At 50.3% G+C, this 19,118-nt stretch overlaps 1 protein-coding gene across 5 annotated transcripts; it reads left to right on the top strand.

Annotated features, from left to right (window-relative positions):
• Nucleotides 1-744: 744 nt before the first annotated feature.
• PIGT (phosphatidylinositol glycan anchor biosynthesis class T) lies at nucleotides 745-12,240 on the top strand. Of its 5 annotated transcripts, none has more exons than XM_086702314.1 (14): nucleotides 745-970; nucleotides 1,518-1,695; nucleotides 3,501-3,628; nucleotides 3,961-4,061; nucleotides 4,227-4,313; nucleotides 4,829-4,916; nucleotides 5,028-5,125; nucleotides 5,216-5,381; nucleotides 6,292-6,492; nucleotides 8,210-8,375; nucleotides 8,483-8,566; nucleotides 9,281-9,534; nucleotides 11,591-11,783; nucleotides 11,952-12,240. In XM_086702314.1, the coding sequence occupies exons 1-12, from the start codon at nucleotides 784-786 to the stop codon at nucleotides 9,531-9,533; spliced, it is 1,737 nt and encodes a 578-aa protein (XP_086558440.1). In that variant the 5' UTR covers nucleotides 745-783; the 3' UTR covers nucleotide 9,534; nucleotides 11,591-11,783; nucleotides 11,952-12,240. The 5 variants fall into 5 exon arrangements, with proteins under 5 accessions (XP_086558440.1, XP_086558441.1, XP_086558442.1 ...); XM_086702315.1 differs by having other exon boundaries at nucleotides 11,591-11,766; XM_086702316.1 differs by having other exon boundaries at nucleotides 11,650-11,783.
• Nucleotides 12,241-19,118: the final 6,878 nt, after the last annotated feature.

The following is a 19,118-nucleotide window of genomic DNA, read 5'->3' on the forward strand; positions in this document are numbered from 1 at the left end:
GTGTATGCTCTTGTCAGACTCAGTGAATGTGCACTTGGATTGTGCATTTCATTGTACGTAAATTTTACACCAAAAGAAAAATATCAACAAATATTAACCTTTATTTAATGACATGCATGCTGAAATATTTAGGGGGGAGAAGTGTACTTATGTCTGCAATTTACCTTGAAATGTATCAAAACATAAGAATTGAGGGATTTACAGACCAATATGTGATAAAGCAAGTATAGTAAAATGTCAGTGGTGGAGTCTAGGTGATGGGGAAATACACGTTCATTAACAGACGTTCATTCTTTAAATTATGCTGTATGTTTGACATTTTTCATAATAAAGGGGACAGTTATTCGGGGGTTTTACAGGAAAAGCTCTGCATCAGGTTTAGGACTGAGCAAATGGAGACACCAGAAGCACGAGACCTGTCACGTGACCTAGCAAAAGTAACCTTTTCAGCCTGTTTCCTCAACTATCATCACATAGGCACAGCGGCAGTGGCGACACTCGGTATTATTAAGCACATTCTAATGGGTAGGAATACCGCAAAGTAGGGAGTCATCCATTCAGCCCCCCATCCCACCCCCGTCAGGCCAAACGTCCACCGCCCTTCGTGCCCTACGGAGCGCCCCTAGACGAACCAGCCACGAAGGACCTAGCTAGCCCGTCTCTCTGGTAATCTCACCCCGGTTTCGGGGACGGCACCGGAAGTCCTTTCTCAGACGCTCTTCCTATTGGAGACCGGTCTTTCGTGGGGGCGGGCGCCGCTTGGAGGCGGAAGCAGCCGCAGGCATGGCGGCGGCCTTGCCGCTTGTCTTGCTCGTGCTGCTGCTCCTGGGTCCGGTGGGCAGGGGCCATGCAGAGCCCCCACGCGACAGCCTGAGGGAGGAGCTCGTTATCACCCCTCTGCCTTCTGGGGACGTAGCCGCCACGTTCCAGTTCCGCACGCGCTGGGATTCGGAGCTGCAGCGGGAAGAAGGTGAGAGGGTGAGACTGGAAAGGTGTCTGTGGCACTTGCTGGGACGGTGGGTAGAGACAAGCTTTGGGAGGCGGGGCTTGGTTCCCGGGAAGGGTTTCTGGGCCCTGGACTCGGGCCCCGACAAACTAGCTCTTTGGGGAAAGATGGGAGAGTTATTGAAGAACCCCGTTATACCGGTGGTGAAACTGAGGCCCGGAGAGGGGCAGTGACTCCTCCTGACTCCTAGTTCAGGTGCTCTTTCCGCAGGCCCAGGCTGCCACTCTATAACCCTGTAGTTAGAACGCTGCGTCGACAAAACTGACGATGATGCTATTGGCGGTTACTGTTTATCCTGGGTGCTAGGCGCAGTGCTAAGTTCTGTGAGCTATTGTGAGATGTTGGAGATGTAGAGAGGTAAGGGCACTTGGTCAAGATCACATCACTAGTAAATGACAGTTTGGTATGGCATTCGGATGTCTCTGGCCCCGGTGCCTGGGTTCTGTTGCTTCTTTGGGGTGGCTGAGAACCTGTCCTCCAGGATCATCACTCACTTGCTCCCCCTTTCCAGTATCTCATTATAGGCTATTTCCCAAGGCCCTGGGGCAGTTGATCTCCAAATATTCTCTACGAGAGCTGCACTTGTCATTCACGCAAGGCTTTTGGAGGACTCGATACTGGGGGCCACCTTTCCTGCAGGCCCCATCAGGTGCAGAGCTCTGGGTCTGGTTCCAAGACACCGTCACTGAGTGAGTGCCCACCTTGAGGACTGTTGCAGGCCATAGAGGGGACGTAGCAGCCACGGGTATTGTCATCCTGCCACTGCTCTTGGGGGGCAGCAGTTCCAGTGGACAGCAATTCTGTGGGGGGTGAAACTGGCATCAGAAGTAAGAAATGATATTACCACTAAGTGGCATTCTTTACTTTGGTGGTTTTTTTTACTTCCCTTAATACTTCCACAGGGTAGCACATGCATGTATCTGCAGAGGCAGGTAACAAAGAATTGAAGCTTACTTAGATGTAAGACAGTAGAAGACTGTGGCAAACTGGATAACCTTTTAAAAGACATTCACTACCCCCATCATCATCACACCAGGAGGGCCAAACAAAACATCTGTGGGCTAGAATTGGCCTACGAGACCCCAGATTTCCATGTTAGAGGAATAGCTTCTGTTTGGGAGAGGGACAGGTTTAGGTACTGCTGTTGTATCACAATTTCCTCTTAATTCCACTGTGAGAAATCAGTAGCACAAGTATGATTTAAAAAGGGGGGAATAATGGAGAGGGGTAGGGACTGTGGCTAGAGAGCTTGAGAGGACAGCTGCCACTCAGCCTCAGTAGATTGTCGCCACGTGGGAACATTGTTGCCTACTGTTGTCAGATACCCTCATTTGCCAGAGATGCCAGAAATCTGGATTTTAGTGTGCACATTGGCAAATTTAAATATCGGTAATTTCAAAATTTAAGAAATGCTGTGTGGGCCAATATTGTGCACACCAAGTGAAACCGGATTATGGCTTGGGTAGAGCTTTCAGGATTCCAAGTTTGCAGTCTTTATTTGAGGCTTCAGGATTGGGGCGATTGGAAAACTCTGAGCAGAGGATTATTGAAAAACCCCAGGACAACACTGAGGTGGTATCAGCTAAGGAGCAAGCGGTGATTTCCAGATCTGCCAACCCTTTCTCTCTTGCCTGAACTCTGGCTCCTTTGCCTTCTTGCCATCTGCTTTGCTGTCACTGTCTCCCCTCAGCTCATAATTGCCTGTAATGTGGAGCTGATGTTGAGAATTTTGGTTTTATGCTTTCTGTTATGAATATAGAGACCAAGTCCGTTGTGATATTTCTCTTTCTGATTTAATTCGATGTTTTTGTAGGGTCCTAGAATGGTTGTTTCCCCTTGTTCAGTGAGCCTTTATAGATGTAGGGCTTCCCACTCTGAGGGTGGAACCAGGACTTACTTTCATGCCCAGGGCATTCACAGGGAAATATGTAGTTTTGCCCAGCTGGGCACACCTTGGGTGGTTCATTGGGATGATCTCAGCCTCTGAAGATGTGGGGCACTTTACATGGTATTGTGGAACATAGGTAGGTGACCCAGACTTGCTCCTTGTCCCCTGGTTGCTCATAGCCTAGTTGAGGAGAAAAGATGCTTAAAACAAGATGCTGCCACCACCTAGCCATATCCCAGGAGGGACCTTGTGAGAGGCCCATATGGTCAGAACGATCACAGCACAGGAGGAGGCTGTGGTTGAGGAGGGCAGGAGAGCCTTCCTGGAGGAGGGGGCTTCTTTGATGGTGGGCAGAGAGGGGTGAGTAGGGCATTCCCAGGCAGGAGGAGGAATCACCTGAACAGAGACCTGTGGGGATGCAGGGATGTCCAGAGTGAGGAAGAAGAGGTGGGTAGGGCAAGACCCAGGAGGTGGCTGAGCAGGGCACCTGGGCCCTGGGCAGCTCCGGGAGCTAGTCAGTCTAATGATTTGGCAGCCAAGTGCAGGCTTGGACGGAGGGAGCAGAGGCAGCCCCGTGACAGTGAGTGGGTTTGTGTCTCCATCCAGCGTGGATAAATCTTGGAAGGAGCTCAGTAACGTGCTCTCGGGTATCTTCTGCGCCTCTCTGAACTTCATTGACTCCACCAACACGGTCACTCCCACTGCCTCCTTCAAACCCCTGGGACTGGCCAATGGTGAGATAGCCCCGTGGCCCTTTGCTTCTTTCTGGTACCTCTTGCCTGAACCTCTGCCTCCTTTCTCCTCAGCTTCCTCCTTCCTCAGCTGGGCTGGGTCATAAATCCCCTGGGTGTGCAGGCCCGGGAGGAAGGCTTCCCGAGGCCGTGCTATCTCTGCCTTGCCTTCTTCTCCCGAGGAGAGGAGGGATCCCATCCCCAGCAGAGACTGTTAGGGCGGTGGTACTGGAGAATTGCATGGCGAGCAGGAGGGGGGTCACCCCAACTTTGGAGTATGGGTCCTGAAGAGTTGGGCCCCAAAGCCCACCCCAGACAGCTTGAGTCTCCCTCAGGCACTGATCACAATTTCCTGCGCTACGCTGTGCTACCGCGAGAGGTTGTCTGCACAGAGAACCTCACCCCATGGAAGAAGCTCTTGCCCTGCAGCTCCAAGGTGAGGCCGGAGCGCCCTGAATGTGCATGGGAGCCCTGGAGAGTGGTCAGGGCTGGCGCGCGTGCCCCTCCTCTGCCTGCCCCCCCCCTTCCCCCAGGCGGTGTTCGGAGCAGGTGTCTCACCATGCAGGGCACTGACCTGTCCCTTCTTCCTGCTTCCCTCCAGGCAGGCCTGTCTGTGCTGCTCAAGGCTGACCGCTTGTTCCACACTAGCTACCACTCCCAGGCAGTGCATATCCGTCCTGTTTGCAGGGTAAGTCATGGGGAATGGCAGTGGGGGTGCCATCCAGGGCCCCTGAGGGAACGTGCAGGTAAAGCACGTAGCCTAGTGTCTGTCGCGGGCTGAGCCAGTAGTAAGTGCTAGCCGTGATGCTGATTATTTGGGGCATTTGGCCACACACCAAGGAAACTGAGCGGTTGCCTGGCAGGTGGTTAAGAACAATAGCTGTGTGTGCAGCTGCCAGCCCAGTCACTCTGGGCATGACCTTGGACAGATCATTTCATTTCCCTGAGCCTGGTTTCCTCCTCTGTCCAATGAGAACAATAGTAGGATCAGTTCCTACGGGTGTTGGTGATGGTTCATTCGCCTGGTGCATAACGCCGCTGGCACAGGGTCAAGTGCTCAGTAGTGAACAGTAGGAAACCGATGGGTGGGAAGATACATAATAGACAAGGAATTGAGTCCGGGTGGGAGTCCCCGAGGCTGTGTGTGTGGTAGGGGGCGGGGAGTGATGCGTCCTCACGGCCGCTGTCTGGCCCTTGTGGTAGAATGCACGCTGTACCAGCGTCTCCTGGGAGCTGAGGCAGACCCTTTCTGTTGTGTTTGATGCCTTCGTCACAGGACAGGGGAAGAAAGGTAGGCTGCCCTGGCAACTCATTATCGCCCCTCATCATCACTGGTCCTGCCCTGTCTGTGCAAACAAGGCCTGTCCCCAGCCCCCGCTGAACCCTGCCGTCTGCCCCTCAGATTGGTCCCTCTTTCGGATGTTCTCCCGAACCCTGACGGAGCCCTGCCCCCTGGCTTCAGAGAGCCGAGTCTATGTGGACATCACCGGCTATAACCAGGTACCGATGTTTCCAGTCACAACCGTCCCCCTTCACCCAAGGCCGGCCTGCGCCTCTGCTCTCTTCTCAGCCCTGCCCTTGTGCCCCCAGGACAATGAGACGTTGGAGGTGACCCCTCCCCCAACCACCACCTACCAGGACGTCATCCTCGGTGCCCGGAAGACCTACGCCGTCTACGACTTGCTGGACACGGCTGTGATCAACAACTCTCGTAACCTCAACCTCCAGCTCAAGTGGAAGAGCCCCCCAGAGAGCGGTGGGTGCGGATGGGCCGCTGGCACGGTGGGCTACAGAGGTTTCATCTCTGGGGGAGACTCCTAGTCCTTCCTTTCACCATGGATATGAATGAAGCTTGTATTTAGACCCAGGTCCCAAGTCGCTGTGTTTGTTTTTTGTTTTATTTTTTTTTTAATGTTTATTCATTTTTGAGAGAGAGAGAGGGACAGAGAGAGACAAAGTGCAAGTGGGGTAGGGGCAGAGAGAGAGAGACACAGAATCTGAAGCAAGCTCCAGGCACTGAGTTGTCAGCACAGAGCCTGATGTGGGGCTCTAACTCAAAAACTGCGAGATCATGACTTGAGCCAAAGTCGGAGATTTAATCGACTGAGCCACCTAGACTCCCCTTGAGTCTCTGTTCTGATCTAACTCCATCTTCTAAGCTCTGTGACCTTGGGCAGTTTCCTAACCTTACTGTCTCATCTGGAAAATGGGGTCATAATTACCCAGCAGAGTAGATGACGTAATTAATGTAAAACACAGAGTTCGTTCATTCAGTCAGCAAATATTTTTTGAAGACCTAAGATAACCCTGCATTTGAGAAACATTATGTCTGTTGATCGAGGCAGACCTGAGACAATTAAATATAATTAATTGTGATTGCATTCAGTGTTACCAAGGAAAAGTGCGGACCGTCACAAGGGCAACTGGTTTGGGTTGGAGGGGGCACGGAGCTCGGCACATACAAGTGCTTAGGAAGTTATAGTAATTCTGTCATGCTGTGGGCCGGGGAAGACGCGGATAATTCCAGAATGCAGGTTTCCCAGTTCTGATGGAAAAGCTCTTCCCCACTGCCTCCTGGCTCGGAGAGTCTGAACGAGGTCAGGGGAGTGGGCGTGAGGAGCGACCCTTGCCTTTAGGGGCTCTTAACCGTGAACTTCTCTGTGCAGAGGCCCCCCCGGTGCCCTTCCTGCACGCCCAGCGGTACGTGAGCGGCTACGGGCTGCAGAACGGGAAGCTGAACACGCTGCTGTACAACACGCACCCACACCGGGCCTTCCCTGTGCTGCTGCTGGACACCGTGCCCTGGCACCTGCGGCTGTATGTGCACACCCTCACCATCACTTCCAAGGGCAAGGACAACAAACCGAGTGAGAGCCGAGTCCTGGACCGGGCCCCCCTCCCCAGCTTGCTGTCCCCCCGGGTCCCCCAAACCCTCATGTCTCCAGGTCGTTCCTCAAGTGTCTCAGAGACACTGCACCGGCACAAAGTCCAGAAGGGTTTGAAACACGGACAGGGTAGCCTCACGGTGCCAGATGTGGAAGTAGTTTCTACAAGACAAATAATTTCAACACGTGGTACTACTGATTCTTAATAGGGCTTTACGAGGGCAGTGATTTCCTCATCGTTTTCACTTACTTGCTCCTCCTTCCTTGGGGCCCTGGGCACGTCCTTTTGTGCTGATTCATGGGCTTGCAGTAGAGAACAGGTTAGCAGCAGGAGAAACAGTGTAGAAACAAAAAACGATAAAGCTGGCGTAGGCGGTTTTTGTCTCCTTGGGAGGGGTAAAGAGCTGTAGTTTCAAAAACGTATTTGTATTTTCTGTGTTGAAGAGGAGTCAGTATTTACCGCCTGCTTTCCGCTAGGTGGCAGGCGTAGCACTGGGGCGCTTGTCGTTTGGACTGGAGGGAGACCTAACAGAGGACTTCTCAGGCCGAGGTTCTGGCACATCCCGAACACCCAGACTTAACGTGTCTCAACACTTGCTGTTGCCTCATTTTTCAACCTGGGGTTGTTGTACTTCTCTTTCGCACCACTGTTTGTATCACCTTCAGAATCTCTCCTTCAGACATCCCACGCGTGTATTTTGTGGACTTTTCTGTTTTGTTTTTTAACCTTTCGCTCTGGAAAGTGTCAAACGCACAGCGTGTCACGCTGCCCTGTGCCTGTCACGAGCGCCAGCGGCCTCCAGATCCCCTCGTTTGTGATCTCTGCCCTTACTCCGTTTCTCGATCTTGTTGCGTTTCTGCTGGAGTATCTTAAAACAGATCCTAGACACCATAGCCACCATGCCTTAGTCTATGTCTCTAACAGGTAAAGGGCTTCTAAAAGAATACCACCCATTCTTGGCACTCTCGTTTGCCCCAGTGGTCTTAAAAATAACACTTTATAATTGTTTTTTTGGGTGAGAATCGAAACAGGGTCCTCACATTGCATTTGCTTGATAAGCTCTCAAGTTTCTCTCTTTTTAATTCATAGGCTTTATTTTCTTAGAGCAATTTTAGGTTGAGAGAAAAACTGAGCAGAAAGCACAGAGTTCCCATGTACTCCGTCTCCTCCCGCCCTCAGTTTCCCCATTATTAACGTCTTGCGTTGGGGTGTTTGCTCCTAGGTCTCTCTTAATCTATAACAGTTCCCACTTTTTTCCCCCCAAGTCTGTTTTTCAGAGAAACTCGGTCATTTGTTATATGGAAAGTTCTACATTCCGAATCTGTCCTCGTGCCTGTGTTTAACATGTTCCTCCCTCCCTTACGTTTCTTGGTTGCTGGTGGTTAGATATAGAAACTTGATTAGATTCGGGTTCCACATTTTGGTCAGGAAACTTCCGGTTCTGTGAACTTCCTGTTGCATCACATCAGGCATCTGATGCCTGGCGCCCCGGTTTTAGCGATGGGAGGATTAACAAGATTGAACGTGTCTCGGGACAGCTGCCCTGGAAACATCTTTCCCCTTTTCTAGGACCCTGCTCCCCTCCCTGAGCCTGCCTGGCTTCTGCGATCCAGAGCCTAAGACCTTGATAGGTAGGGGCGAGGGTGCAGGTAGTCTGACCCCAGGAGAGAGGTGTGGGTGACCCTTGCCTGTCCCCAGGTTACGTCCACTACCAGCCTGCGCAGGACCGGCTGCAGCCGCACCTCCTGGAGATGCTGATTCAGCTGCCGGCCAACTCGGCCACCAAGGTGTCCATTCAGTTTGAGCGGGCGCTGCTCAAGTGGACCGAGTATACCCCGGACCCCAACCACGGCTTCTACGTCAGGTGGGCTCCCCTCACGTACTGCCCCGTAGCCTCCTGACCCCCCGCTGTGCTGCTTTGCCCCTGGTGGGGGAGACCCACCCACGGAAGGCCTGTCTGCATCTCCACAGCCCGTCTGTCATCAGTGCCCTCGTGCCCAGCACGGTGGCAGCCAAGCCCGTGGACTGGGAAGAGAGCCCCCTGTTCAAGTCCCTGTAAGTATGACCTCAGCCGCCTGCTTCGGGGCGGGCATCCACACGGACGATCAGGTTTCTGCTGGCCAAAGCAATGTGCAGAGTTAACTCAATCCCAATAAAAATCCTAGTGGTCTATAATATTTGTTCTGACTCTGTGAAATGATTCTGAAGTGCTTCCAGAAGAATAAAGAGACAAGGAGAGCTGTAGTTCTAGCCTGCGCTTACTCATTGATTCTCTTAACGAATATTTCATCGAGTGCTTATCAAATGCCAGGTGCTTCAGAGAGCCCCAGGCATACGGCAGGACACAACGCAGCCTTGCCCCTGCCCTGCTCATGTCAAGAGGCTGGAGGGGAGATTCTGGTCTAGAGTGATGGGGTCACGGGTGGTGCTGGGGAGTATTTCAGTGGGTTATCCAGGAGGACTTCTCTGAGGAGACAGCCTCGAGGCTGAGACCGGAGGCTAAGGAAGAGGCAGCCCAGAGAAGGCTGGGCCCCTTTCCTCACGTCAGCACAAGGCAGCTCTCCTTTGAACAGGTTTCTGTGCTGTCTTACGTGTTTCTGTGTTGATCCGAGATGTCTTCTGTCAAAAAGGTTTTGAGGCTAAGAAAGCTTTGCAAACCCTCGCCGCTGCGCTTGGACCCAGTGCAGCCAAGAGTGGGGACGGGGTGGGGCAGGGTGGGGCGGGTTGGAGTAGCCTCGTCCTGCCTCACCTTTCCTTCCCGACCCCCAGGTACCCGGTCTCCGATAGCTCTAGCTACTTTGTGCGCCTCTACACGGAGCCGCTGCTGGTGAACCTGCCCACGCCGGACTTCAGCATGCCCTACAACGTCATCTGCCTCACGTGCACGGTGGTGGCCGTGTGCTATGGCTCCTTCTACAATCTCCTCACCCGAACCTTCCACATTGAGGAGCCCAGCACGGGCGGCCTGGCCAAGCGGCTGGCTAACCTTATCCGGCGTGCCCGTGGCGTGCCGCCGCTCTGAGGTTTGCCCTCTTCACGGCGGGGCTGCTGTGAACCTCTGGGGAAGGGCGGTGGTGACTCCCAGGGCTCTTTCTGCCACGTGTTCCCTACAGAGTTGGCTTTCGAACCAAACTGCCCCTGGACGAGGCCGAGCCCTGGAGTGTGTTGTCTGGTTCAGTAGCCACAAGCCAGATGTGACATTTGAATTTAATTTAAATTAAAAATTCATTTTCTCTGCTGTACTGGCCACGTTTCAAGTGCTCAGTAACCAGAAGTGGTTAGTGGCTACTGTATTGGAGAGTGCAGACAAACATTTCCATCACTGCAGAAAGTTGTAGGACAGTACCGACCTAGATAATGGGGCACGTTGAAGAACTTTTATCACTGTGTGGTAGCTGGAATTGGCTAGTTGTGGAATAAAAAGGGACTTTCTTAGTTCTTGGCCTCCTGTTCTTGAGGCCCGGGAAGAGGGGTCTAGGGCCTTTTGCTGGGCGCCTGCCTAAGACTTCTACACTTTCCCCCAAACCCTGACAAACAAAGTTCCTTCACCTGCTGAAAATTCCTTCTTTGGCTTCCCTGGTGCCCTCATTGGTGATTCCCAGAACTCCCTGGGTTTGGCCAGGAGTGTTTATATAAGCATATCCATGACCATGACCGTGAATCATCCTCCACCTTCCAGGGGCCCCGAGAACCAGTCCCCGATCACCAGGGGTAGGGCTGGAGAGGCAGAAGAGCCCTGTGTGTTGGTTTTCTAACCGTGTTGTGCATTAGAATCACTTGAGATGCTTGTGAAAATAATGCAGCTTCCTGGGGTCCAGACCCTGTGGATTCAGTTGGCCTGAGTGTAGCCCACCCCACCTTTGCATTTCTGTCAGGCTCTTCACGAGCACGTGTTGTGGGTGGTCCTTAGACCTCCCACAGGCTTTGGAGCCAGACCCATCCGATGGAGGCCTGCCCCTGCCCACCTCCCCTTCTGGTTCTACAGCCCTGGGTTCCTGTAGCAGATCCTTAGGCAGACTCCCCCGCGCCCCCCCCCCCCCCCCCCCCGCCCCAGTCTTCTATGTCTGCCTCTGGCACATTTGGCATTAGTTGCATCCGTATTTGCAGTCTGCCTGTCCCTTCCCCAGCTCTCAATCCTAGCGTTAGAATGCCCTGTTCCTCCAACCACACACTCTCCTCTACTGCCTGGTTCACTCTTACAAAACCAGAGAGATGTTGCTTCCTCCAGGAAGTCTTCCCTGACACACCAGACTGCTGTAGGTGCCCCTTCCCTCCGCTCCCAGAGCTCCTTGGACTTACTTTCACAGGTTCCTTATCATCCCGGCTGTTCTTTTTCTTAAACGTCCATTAAACTCCTAAGGTCCCTGGGGGCACAGGGGCTGTCTTCTGTCTGGACCTGATCCAGCTCGGGACATGAAAGTGTTCCATCAGCGTATGTATGAATGGGTATAGGCTGTTCTGGCCTGGGATCTGGGGTTCAAGGGTAGGGAGGGGAAGAGCGAGGGGCACCTAGAAACCCCACAAGTATGAGTGCTGGGTCTTTAGCACAATAGTACTGGTGATGTCTGTACAGCCAACATAGATGGGGCTGTTTAGGTCGCCTCTGAGGGTTTTCCAAGAACCCCCAGACTGTACGAGTGATGTGTGTGCAGGTGTGTGTGTGTGTGTGTGTGTGTGTGTGTGTGTGTGTGTGTGTGTGTGTGTGTAGGAAGAAGGTGATGAGCTAACTGAGACCACGGGCAAAACCACCTCGGTTTTGGTCACTTGAGTTTTTCTTCCAAGCAGTAAATAAGCAGGGCGTAAATGGGATGAGAGTGCGGTGGGAGGGTGGCCGAAGCGGGCTGCAAGCCAAGTCAGCAGGGGGTCATGGCCTGGCTGTCTTTACACCCCCAGCTGGGTCAGCACTCAGAACAACCTCCGCTACCATGTCCCACGTGATCCGTGCACTGACAACACCGTGCTCCTCCCTGAATTCCAGATCCATTTACCCAACCGCCTCCCTGCCATCTGCTCTTGGACGTCCAAGGGCATCTCGGATCAAACCAAGCTTCCGATCCTCTCCCCTTCTACCCTCAACAGGCGCATCCATGGTCAGCTCATCTCTGTTAACAGCACCCCTCATCTTCCCGGTTGCCCAGGCCAAAAACCTTGGAGCCATCCTTGATTCTGCCCTCATGAGCCGTGTGTGCCCTCCTCTACCTTCAAAGTGAATCCAGGAGCCGACTCCCTTTTCACACCCCCAGTGCGGCGCTGTGGTGAGGGCTAACCTATGGTGAGGGCTAACCGGCAGTGCCTGTTTAAAGAGCTGCCCAGCAACCAGCTCCCCGCTTTGCTGTTGTGGTTTCCCTCTGGCTCTCACTGCCATCAGCATGCAACGTGTCTCACTTATCTTGTTTAGTAATAATTAAGCTCCATAAGGACAAGGATTTTTGTCTTGTAGCTGCAGTGTCCGGAACAGAGCCTGGCATGCGGTTTGCATTCCAATGATTGCTGAACGAAGGAGTGAATGAAAGGATGAATCTCAGGCGGTAATTTTGCTGCGAAGCAAGCCGGGTCACCCAAACATCTGGGTTCTGAACCTTGAAATTCTTGCTGTGGCAGCACCTGAGCTGAAATCAAGAGTCAGACACTTCACCAACTGAGCCACCCAGGAGCCCCGGTTCTCAGTTCTTACTGTCCCATGTCATGAGTTGATCTGAGCAACTGATTAAATTCTTTAGTTGTGTGTATGCCGATTTATATTTTTTTTACTTTAAAATCGTTTTTAATAGTCATATTTTTAAAAATGTATAAGCTTCAGAGCAAAGACACTATTTCATATACCGGTGAAAGTCTATCCTCCATTAATCTTCTAGAGGTCAATCTCTCAGGTAGTTAAGAACGTGAAAGAGAATGAGGAAATAGAGGGGAAAACATGTCCTTTCTCTCAAATATGTATTATTTATACGTATTTGGGAATATTTGTATATTATTTATATGTATTTGGGAAGGGCACACCAAAGACATGAATGAAACCACCAAGGACAAGTGTCTAGTCTGGAATCCCAGGTCCTGGATTCTAGTATTGCTGTTTGGTCCCTGGCAGCCGTGTTTATCTCAAGGAAGGGGGGGCAGCAGGACAGGGTATGGGGGAGGCAGCAGCGATGGTCAGGGCAGAGGCCACCTGGCATTCCAAAAATTATGGAGCAACAGAATATTATTTAGTGTTAAAAAGAAAGAAATCCTGACAGGCCGCAGCAGGGATGAACCTTGACAATATGATGCTAACGCTATAAGCCAGTCACAAAAGGACAAATGCTGCAGGATGTCTCTCGCAGGAGGAGGGGTCCATTCGCAGACGCGGAAGGTGGGGTGGAGGTGACGGGACTGGGGAAGGGGGATGAGGCGTCAGTTCTCATGGGCACAAAATTTCCGTTGAGGAGATGAACATGTTCTGGAGGCGGACGGTCGTGACCCTTGCACATCAGTGAGTATTCTTCAGGCCACTACATTGTACCCTTAGAAATGGGTAAAATGGTGAGTTTTATGTTGTATATATTTTACCACAATTAAAAGAATATATAAAATCCTAATTTTTCCAAGATCCCTGTGCATGGGGGGAAATTCCCACCTGACTGACCAAGATCCCCTGAATTTCTAGCTCTTTCCGTGCTCTAGGACGTGGCTCCAGCTGAACAGGTGGAGTAGAAGCTGAGCTGGTAGTCGAGCCCCAGGCAGCAAAGAGCAGGTGCCGGGGCCTGGGGACAGACACGCAGGTCCCCAGTTTTGCATTCAGTCTGGCCTCCATGAGGAGGACCCCCTGGTGGTAGGGAGCTTGTGTCCTTTGTCCTCATCCTTCTGAGGGCACAGGACAATGAGGGCCTGAGGGAATAGGGGTGGGGGTGGTGCAGGTTTGATCACCCTTGGTTGCTGAGGTGGCCGTGGGCAATTTGTGAGGACAGGTTCTGCGCCCTTGCAAGAAGGCCTCAGGCCACACTGGCTTGGAATGCTTTATTGACCCAGGCCCAGAGGGCTCCGGGATGGGTTCGAAGCAGGGCCTGAGCGCAGGAAGGGAGGCCCAGCCAGCCTTCGGTCAAGGCTAGGATGCAGGCCCGGTCTTCGGTGGCTTTTTACCTTGTCCCTGTAATAGAGATAACAGTCAGTTTCCTTCTTGGCCGGTCTTTTGGTGGCCTAGGGCCAGGGCCATCAGCTGGACCCCTTACCCACCCCCTTCAACAGCCACCCTCCCGGGGACCCCTGCAGCTCTCTCACCTCTCACCCTGATCACTGCCACCCTCGCCTTCGTCGTCTCTGTCAACACCATCATCCCCCGTGAAGGTTACATTGCTGCCTTCCCTGGGCCAGCAGCACCGCTAACACGACAAGACCTTACTACACTCGCCAATACCGCCTTCGTCTTTGCCACCCATGCCGCCCGCCGTCAACCGCAGCCTTGCTGTCTCCACCCCACGGCCCTCCCTTCACTGCCACCAGCACCTCTTCATGACACGTGCTGGTCGTTCCTGACGTCATCGCCTCCCGTGGCAACATCACCATGGCATCAACCACCACCGTCCTCATCCTACCGTCTCCCTTCCCACGAGCACCACCACCCAAGGGCCACCTTTGCTTCTGCCGTTTCTGTAAGAGGACTCACCGGGGGGTTTGCAGACCCTCAGACACATCTCTGTGGTCTCAAAGTTGTTGGCATTGCCCCGACAGCCACCGTAGGTGAAGTGCTCACATTCATGGGCTGTAGAGTTGTAGAAATAGCGGTAGAAACGGCCTCGGCAGGGGCCCTCGACGGGGGGGGAGCCGGCACAGGGCAGGCAGAGTTTGGAGCAGTTCCTGGGGAGCCTCTCGCTCGAGATGGGCTGCAGGGGTGAGGAGAGACAGGGACTATCACGTAGGTGTCCTTTTAAAGAGGTGGTACGTATTTTTCTTTTAGAAGCATGTCTTCTACAGCAAGCCCCCCGCTAAGTGCTTGCCGCAGGTTGCACGATTTAAATGACCTCACCAAGCGGATAGTACTGTCCCTCCCCCACAAATGAAGAAATGGAGGTGCAGAGATGTTTGGTAATCTTCCAAAAATCATGAAACCCAGCAGTCGAGGCCTGGGGTTTAAAGCCAGTTCCAATTTCAAATCCCGGACTCTGCATGCTACATCTTCTCATAACTTCACTCAAGATATGTGCTGTGGCCTTATTTATAATTGCCAACAACCATAGTTTGGATAAAATATCAGTGTTCACCAACCAGGGACTGATGGGTTACACGCAGTCGTGGATGAGAATAGTGCTGGTCTATATATATCAATATGGAGAGAAGTCTATAATCTTGTGAAACAAAATCAAATGAAAGAAGATCTAGAATGGTCCCGTTGATGTAAAATATACATATAAAACCGTGCAATGATGATTAGTAAGTTGTTTACCACTGTATTTGTAGTAGTTTTCCTGGGTGGTGGGATTTCAAGTGAGTTTTATATTCTAGTTATTTTTAGTATCATTTAAATGACAATGAACAGTATCATTTTTATAACTAGGGAAAAGGTATTTAAATAATATTCACTATCCATGAGTAACGAAAAAATAAAGACATGGACGTATTTTACTAAATCACCCGTTATTTTAACTCCTTTCACATCTGACTCTGGTTATCACATGAAGTGATTTATCAAACATGGGTATGTATACCTCTTCCCCCCCGCCCCAACACACACATCCTCACCCATTATTTGGCGGTGGACACACGGGATCCCAGTGTTCATGGGATGCAATACACATTACTTGGATATGTACACTCCCCAACAAGGATGCACCCCTAAGACAATGAGCTCATGGGTCGTCTCTGCTCCATGGTACCATTTTGTGAATCTTCAATTGATATGACATGCTCCAGGCCGAACCCATTCTTCGCTAGAATTGGAAAGAAACCATTCTAGGAAGGGAATTCAAGGTCTTTCATTAGGGCAGCAATCCTCAATGTTGGTGGAACATTAGATTCCTCTTGGGGAACTTTAAAGAAATCCCAATGCCCAGGCTTTACCCAAGACTAATTAAATCAGAATCTGGGAGTATGGGACCCACGTAGCCCCTAGGTAACTCCAGTGTATAGCCAAGTTTCAGAACCTGATCTCCTTTTTATTTAAAAAAATTTTTTGAATGTTTACTTTTGAGAGAGAAAGACAGAGACAGAGACAGAGCACGAATAGGGGAGGGGCAGAGAGAGAGGGGGACACAGAATCTGAAGCAGGCTCCAGGCTCTAAGCTGTCAGCACAGAGCCAAATGTGGGGCTCGAACTTACAAACCGCAAGATCGTGACCTGAGCCGAAATCAGTCACTCAACCAACTGAGCCACCCAGGTGCCCCTGATTTCCTTTTAAAAGCAATATGAAAACCTATTTCCTCTTGTAAGAATTCTGGGAGTAGGATTCTGGAGGGCAGGATTGCTCAGGCTGGCTAAAATAGGGGACTCACTTTTTAACTTCATATATTTACATATTATTTGTCTTTTTAAGACAAACCCATGCATTGCTTTGTAATAAAAATTAAATTCGGTGAGGACTGAATTAAATCAAACAGACATCTGTGAGGTCTGGCCCCAGATCTTCCCCAGACTACACGGAGACCATAGATGAACACTTCTTGTTTCCTCCAGAGGTGGAAGTGACCAGGTAGCCCTATGCAGCCAGCCCCCCACCCTATGCCTCCCTCTCCCCCACAGGCTATGGGTCTCAGGGGTCCTCTTTTTTTTTTGAGAGGGAGAGAGAGAGAGAGCGTGTGCAAGTGGGGGAGGGCCAGGGACAGAGAGGGAGAGAATATTAAACAGTCTCCATCCAGAGCCTGATGCAGGGCTCAATCTCATGACTGTGACATCATGACCCGAGCTGACATCAAAAGTCACTTAACTGGCTGAGCCACCCAGGCACCCCTCAGAGATATTCTTTTTTAACCCCTCAGCTCACCTGAGGTCTTTTCTGAGCTGGCGATGCCCACCAGGCAGAAGGGGAAGCAGAGGGCAAGGAACAGGCTGAACTTCATGGTGTCAGTAGTAGCTGAGTGTTCTAGAGTGGGGCTGGGAGACTAAAATTTATACCTGCAGCTAAAAGCAGGTGTGCCCTCTTCCTCAGAGTTGAGGGAAGTATCTGGGTTTTCATTACTTGGAAGAGGAAGTACCCTCGACAAGGAGTGTGGGCCCAGAAGAATTGGACGTCTCACCCAGAGGCAGTGCCACTTGCCTGGGAGGACTTCTTGAAGGCTATTGAGCCAGTGCCCTAAGTCAGTGCTTCTTCAGCATCTGGAATGCCAGTCCTCAGCCTCATCTACTGAACACTTGAGTTCCTGTGACCTTGGACTGGTAAGTGACTTCTGGGGGCCTCGGTTTCCCTATTCCCTATCTGTCAAACAAGTGGTCTGGACAACACGGTCCCTAGGAACCCAGCTTAGCTGTTCTCCATTCTGTTATTACTGGTTTCCATCCAGATCCTCCCAGCTGGTTGCCTCAACATCCCAGGAGAGAAAACATAGCTCTTTGTTCATTGCTTTATTTATTTAACTTAGGAATAATGAGTTGATTGTTCTATATAAATTATCTCACTTATTTTTAAAAGATCAAGCTATACTGAATAGTACAAACAAGAAGCAAATCCCTCCCCAGATTCTACTATAGTCCTGTGCAACAGAAATATAATGCAATATATTACTGTATAGTTTTCTAGTATCTGCCTTTAAAAAAGGAAAAAGAAAAGTAAAGCTAGTTTCAATAATAGTTAATTTTACTCAATATATCCAAAATGTTACCATTTCAACATATGATCAACATGTAATAAAAATATTAATGCAATATTTTCCTCTTCTGCAATATTGTACTCAGCCTTTGAAATCAGGTGTGTATTTCCCATTTATCGCACATCATGATTCATATTAGTCATATGTCGTGTGCTCAGTAGCCACATGTGGCTAGTGGCTACCATACTGAACAGTGAATTTCCACCACATGAAGTAACTATTAGTGACTATTAGAGTTTACAGGCAGTATTTTCCCTGAATTTTTGCATATTGCCTTAATACTTGAAGGACAATTTGATGGGGTAAAAAAAAAAAAAAAAAATCCTGGGTCATACTTTCTTTTCCCAGAACCTGGGACCAGGGTGGACCTAGCTCCACCAAATTCTGCCATGGAATGTTGCTAAGTGGCCTGAATGTTTTTGTCCTTTAAATGTTGCTTTTTTCCTACCTGAATGTCTAAGGACTTCTTTGCTTCTCTTTGAGATCCAGTAACTTAACAAGATTATTTTGACATCATTCTGCATCTTTTTTTTTTTTTAAACTGGGACATGGAGGGCTTTTATAATCTACAGATTTTTTAAGGGAAATTTTCTTGTATTATTCTTGGAATATTTTCTGTTCCAATTGCTGAATTTTCTACTCAAGAGACATCAGTTATGTCCGATTATCATCATTTGTCCTCTTGTACTTGTTAAAAATATGGCCCCTGGAGAAAGACAAATTTACATTCTTTTTTTTTTTTAATGTTTTATTATTCTCGAGAGACAGAGAGTGAGCGGGGGAGGGGCAGTGAGAGGGAGGGAGACACAGAATCCGAAGCACGCTCTGAGCTGTCAGCACAGAGCCCCACGCGGGCTCGAACTCACAAGCTGTGAGATCATGACCTGAGCCAAAGTCGGATGCTCAACCGACTGAGCCACCCAGGTGCCCCAAGAAAGACATATTTAAATGTCAGCTTTTCCATTCACTATCTGTGCTACCTCTGCCAATCTATTTAACCTCCCTGGACTATAGTTTCTATTTGGAGACAACAACGGAAGCTCCCTGCGTTTGGATTCCCCAAGACCATGCTCAGGTTCAATTCATGAAAAGGACTCAGAGGACTCAGAAGTTGTTATACTTAAGGTTACAGCCAATGCATACAGATCAAAATCAAGAAAGGGAAAAAGCATAGGGTGTGAAGAATGGAGGAAACCAGGCACAAACTTCCCTCCCCAGTCCAGTTACACAGGATGTGTTTCATTCCCCCAGCCCAACATGTTTGAAGTGTTGCCCACACACTGAAGCCTGGGTTTCTCGGGTTTTTATTGTGGTCAGTCACATAAGCATATGACCAACTTAGCCTAGCACAGGGGTCTTGGATTTAGGTGGTGAGCACTCTGAAAGCTGTAAGGTGTTTGACCCATGCCTACCAATTTTACAGCTTTGGCTTTGGAGATTCCCATCTGTCCTAGATCTGTTATTCCTTGCACAAGAAGATTCCTTTATTTATTTACTTACTTATTTACTTATGTTTTTATTTATTTTTATTTTTTAAGTTTATTTTATTTATTTTGAGAGACAGAGTGAGCAGGGGAGGGGAAGGGAGAGAGTGAGAGAGAGAGAGAGAGAGAGAGCGAGAGAGAATCCCAAGCAGGCTCCACACTGCCAGCATGGAGCCCGACATGGAGCTCGAACCCACAAACTGTGAGATCATGACCTGAGCAGAAATCAAGACTTGGATGCTTAACCCACTGAGCCACCAGGGCGCTCCAAGAAGATTCCTTTAAAGTGGCAGATGTCCTAATGGGTTTTAATAGTCCAACTTGTGCCTACGGAGAATTTGATGTGCCATTGG

The sequence above is a fragment of the Puma concolor genome, chromosome A3 (genome assembly GCF_028749965.1).
Source record: "Puma concolor isolate L17-30 chromosome A3, mPumCon1.1.hap2, whole genome shotgun sequence".
Classification (NCBI taxonomy): domain Eukaryota; kingdom Metazoa; phylum Chordata; class Mammalia; order Carnivora; family Felidae; genus Puma; species Puma concolor.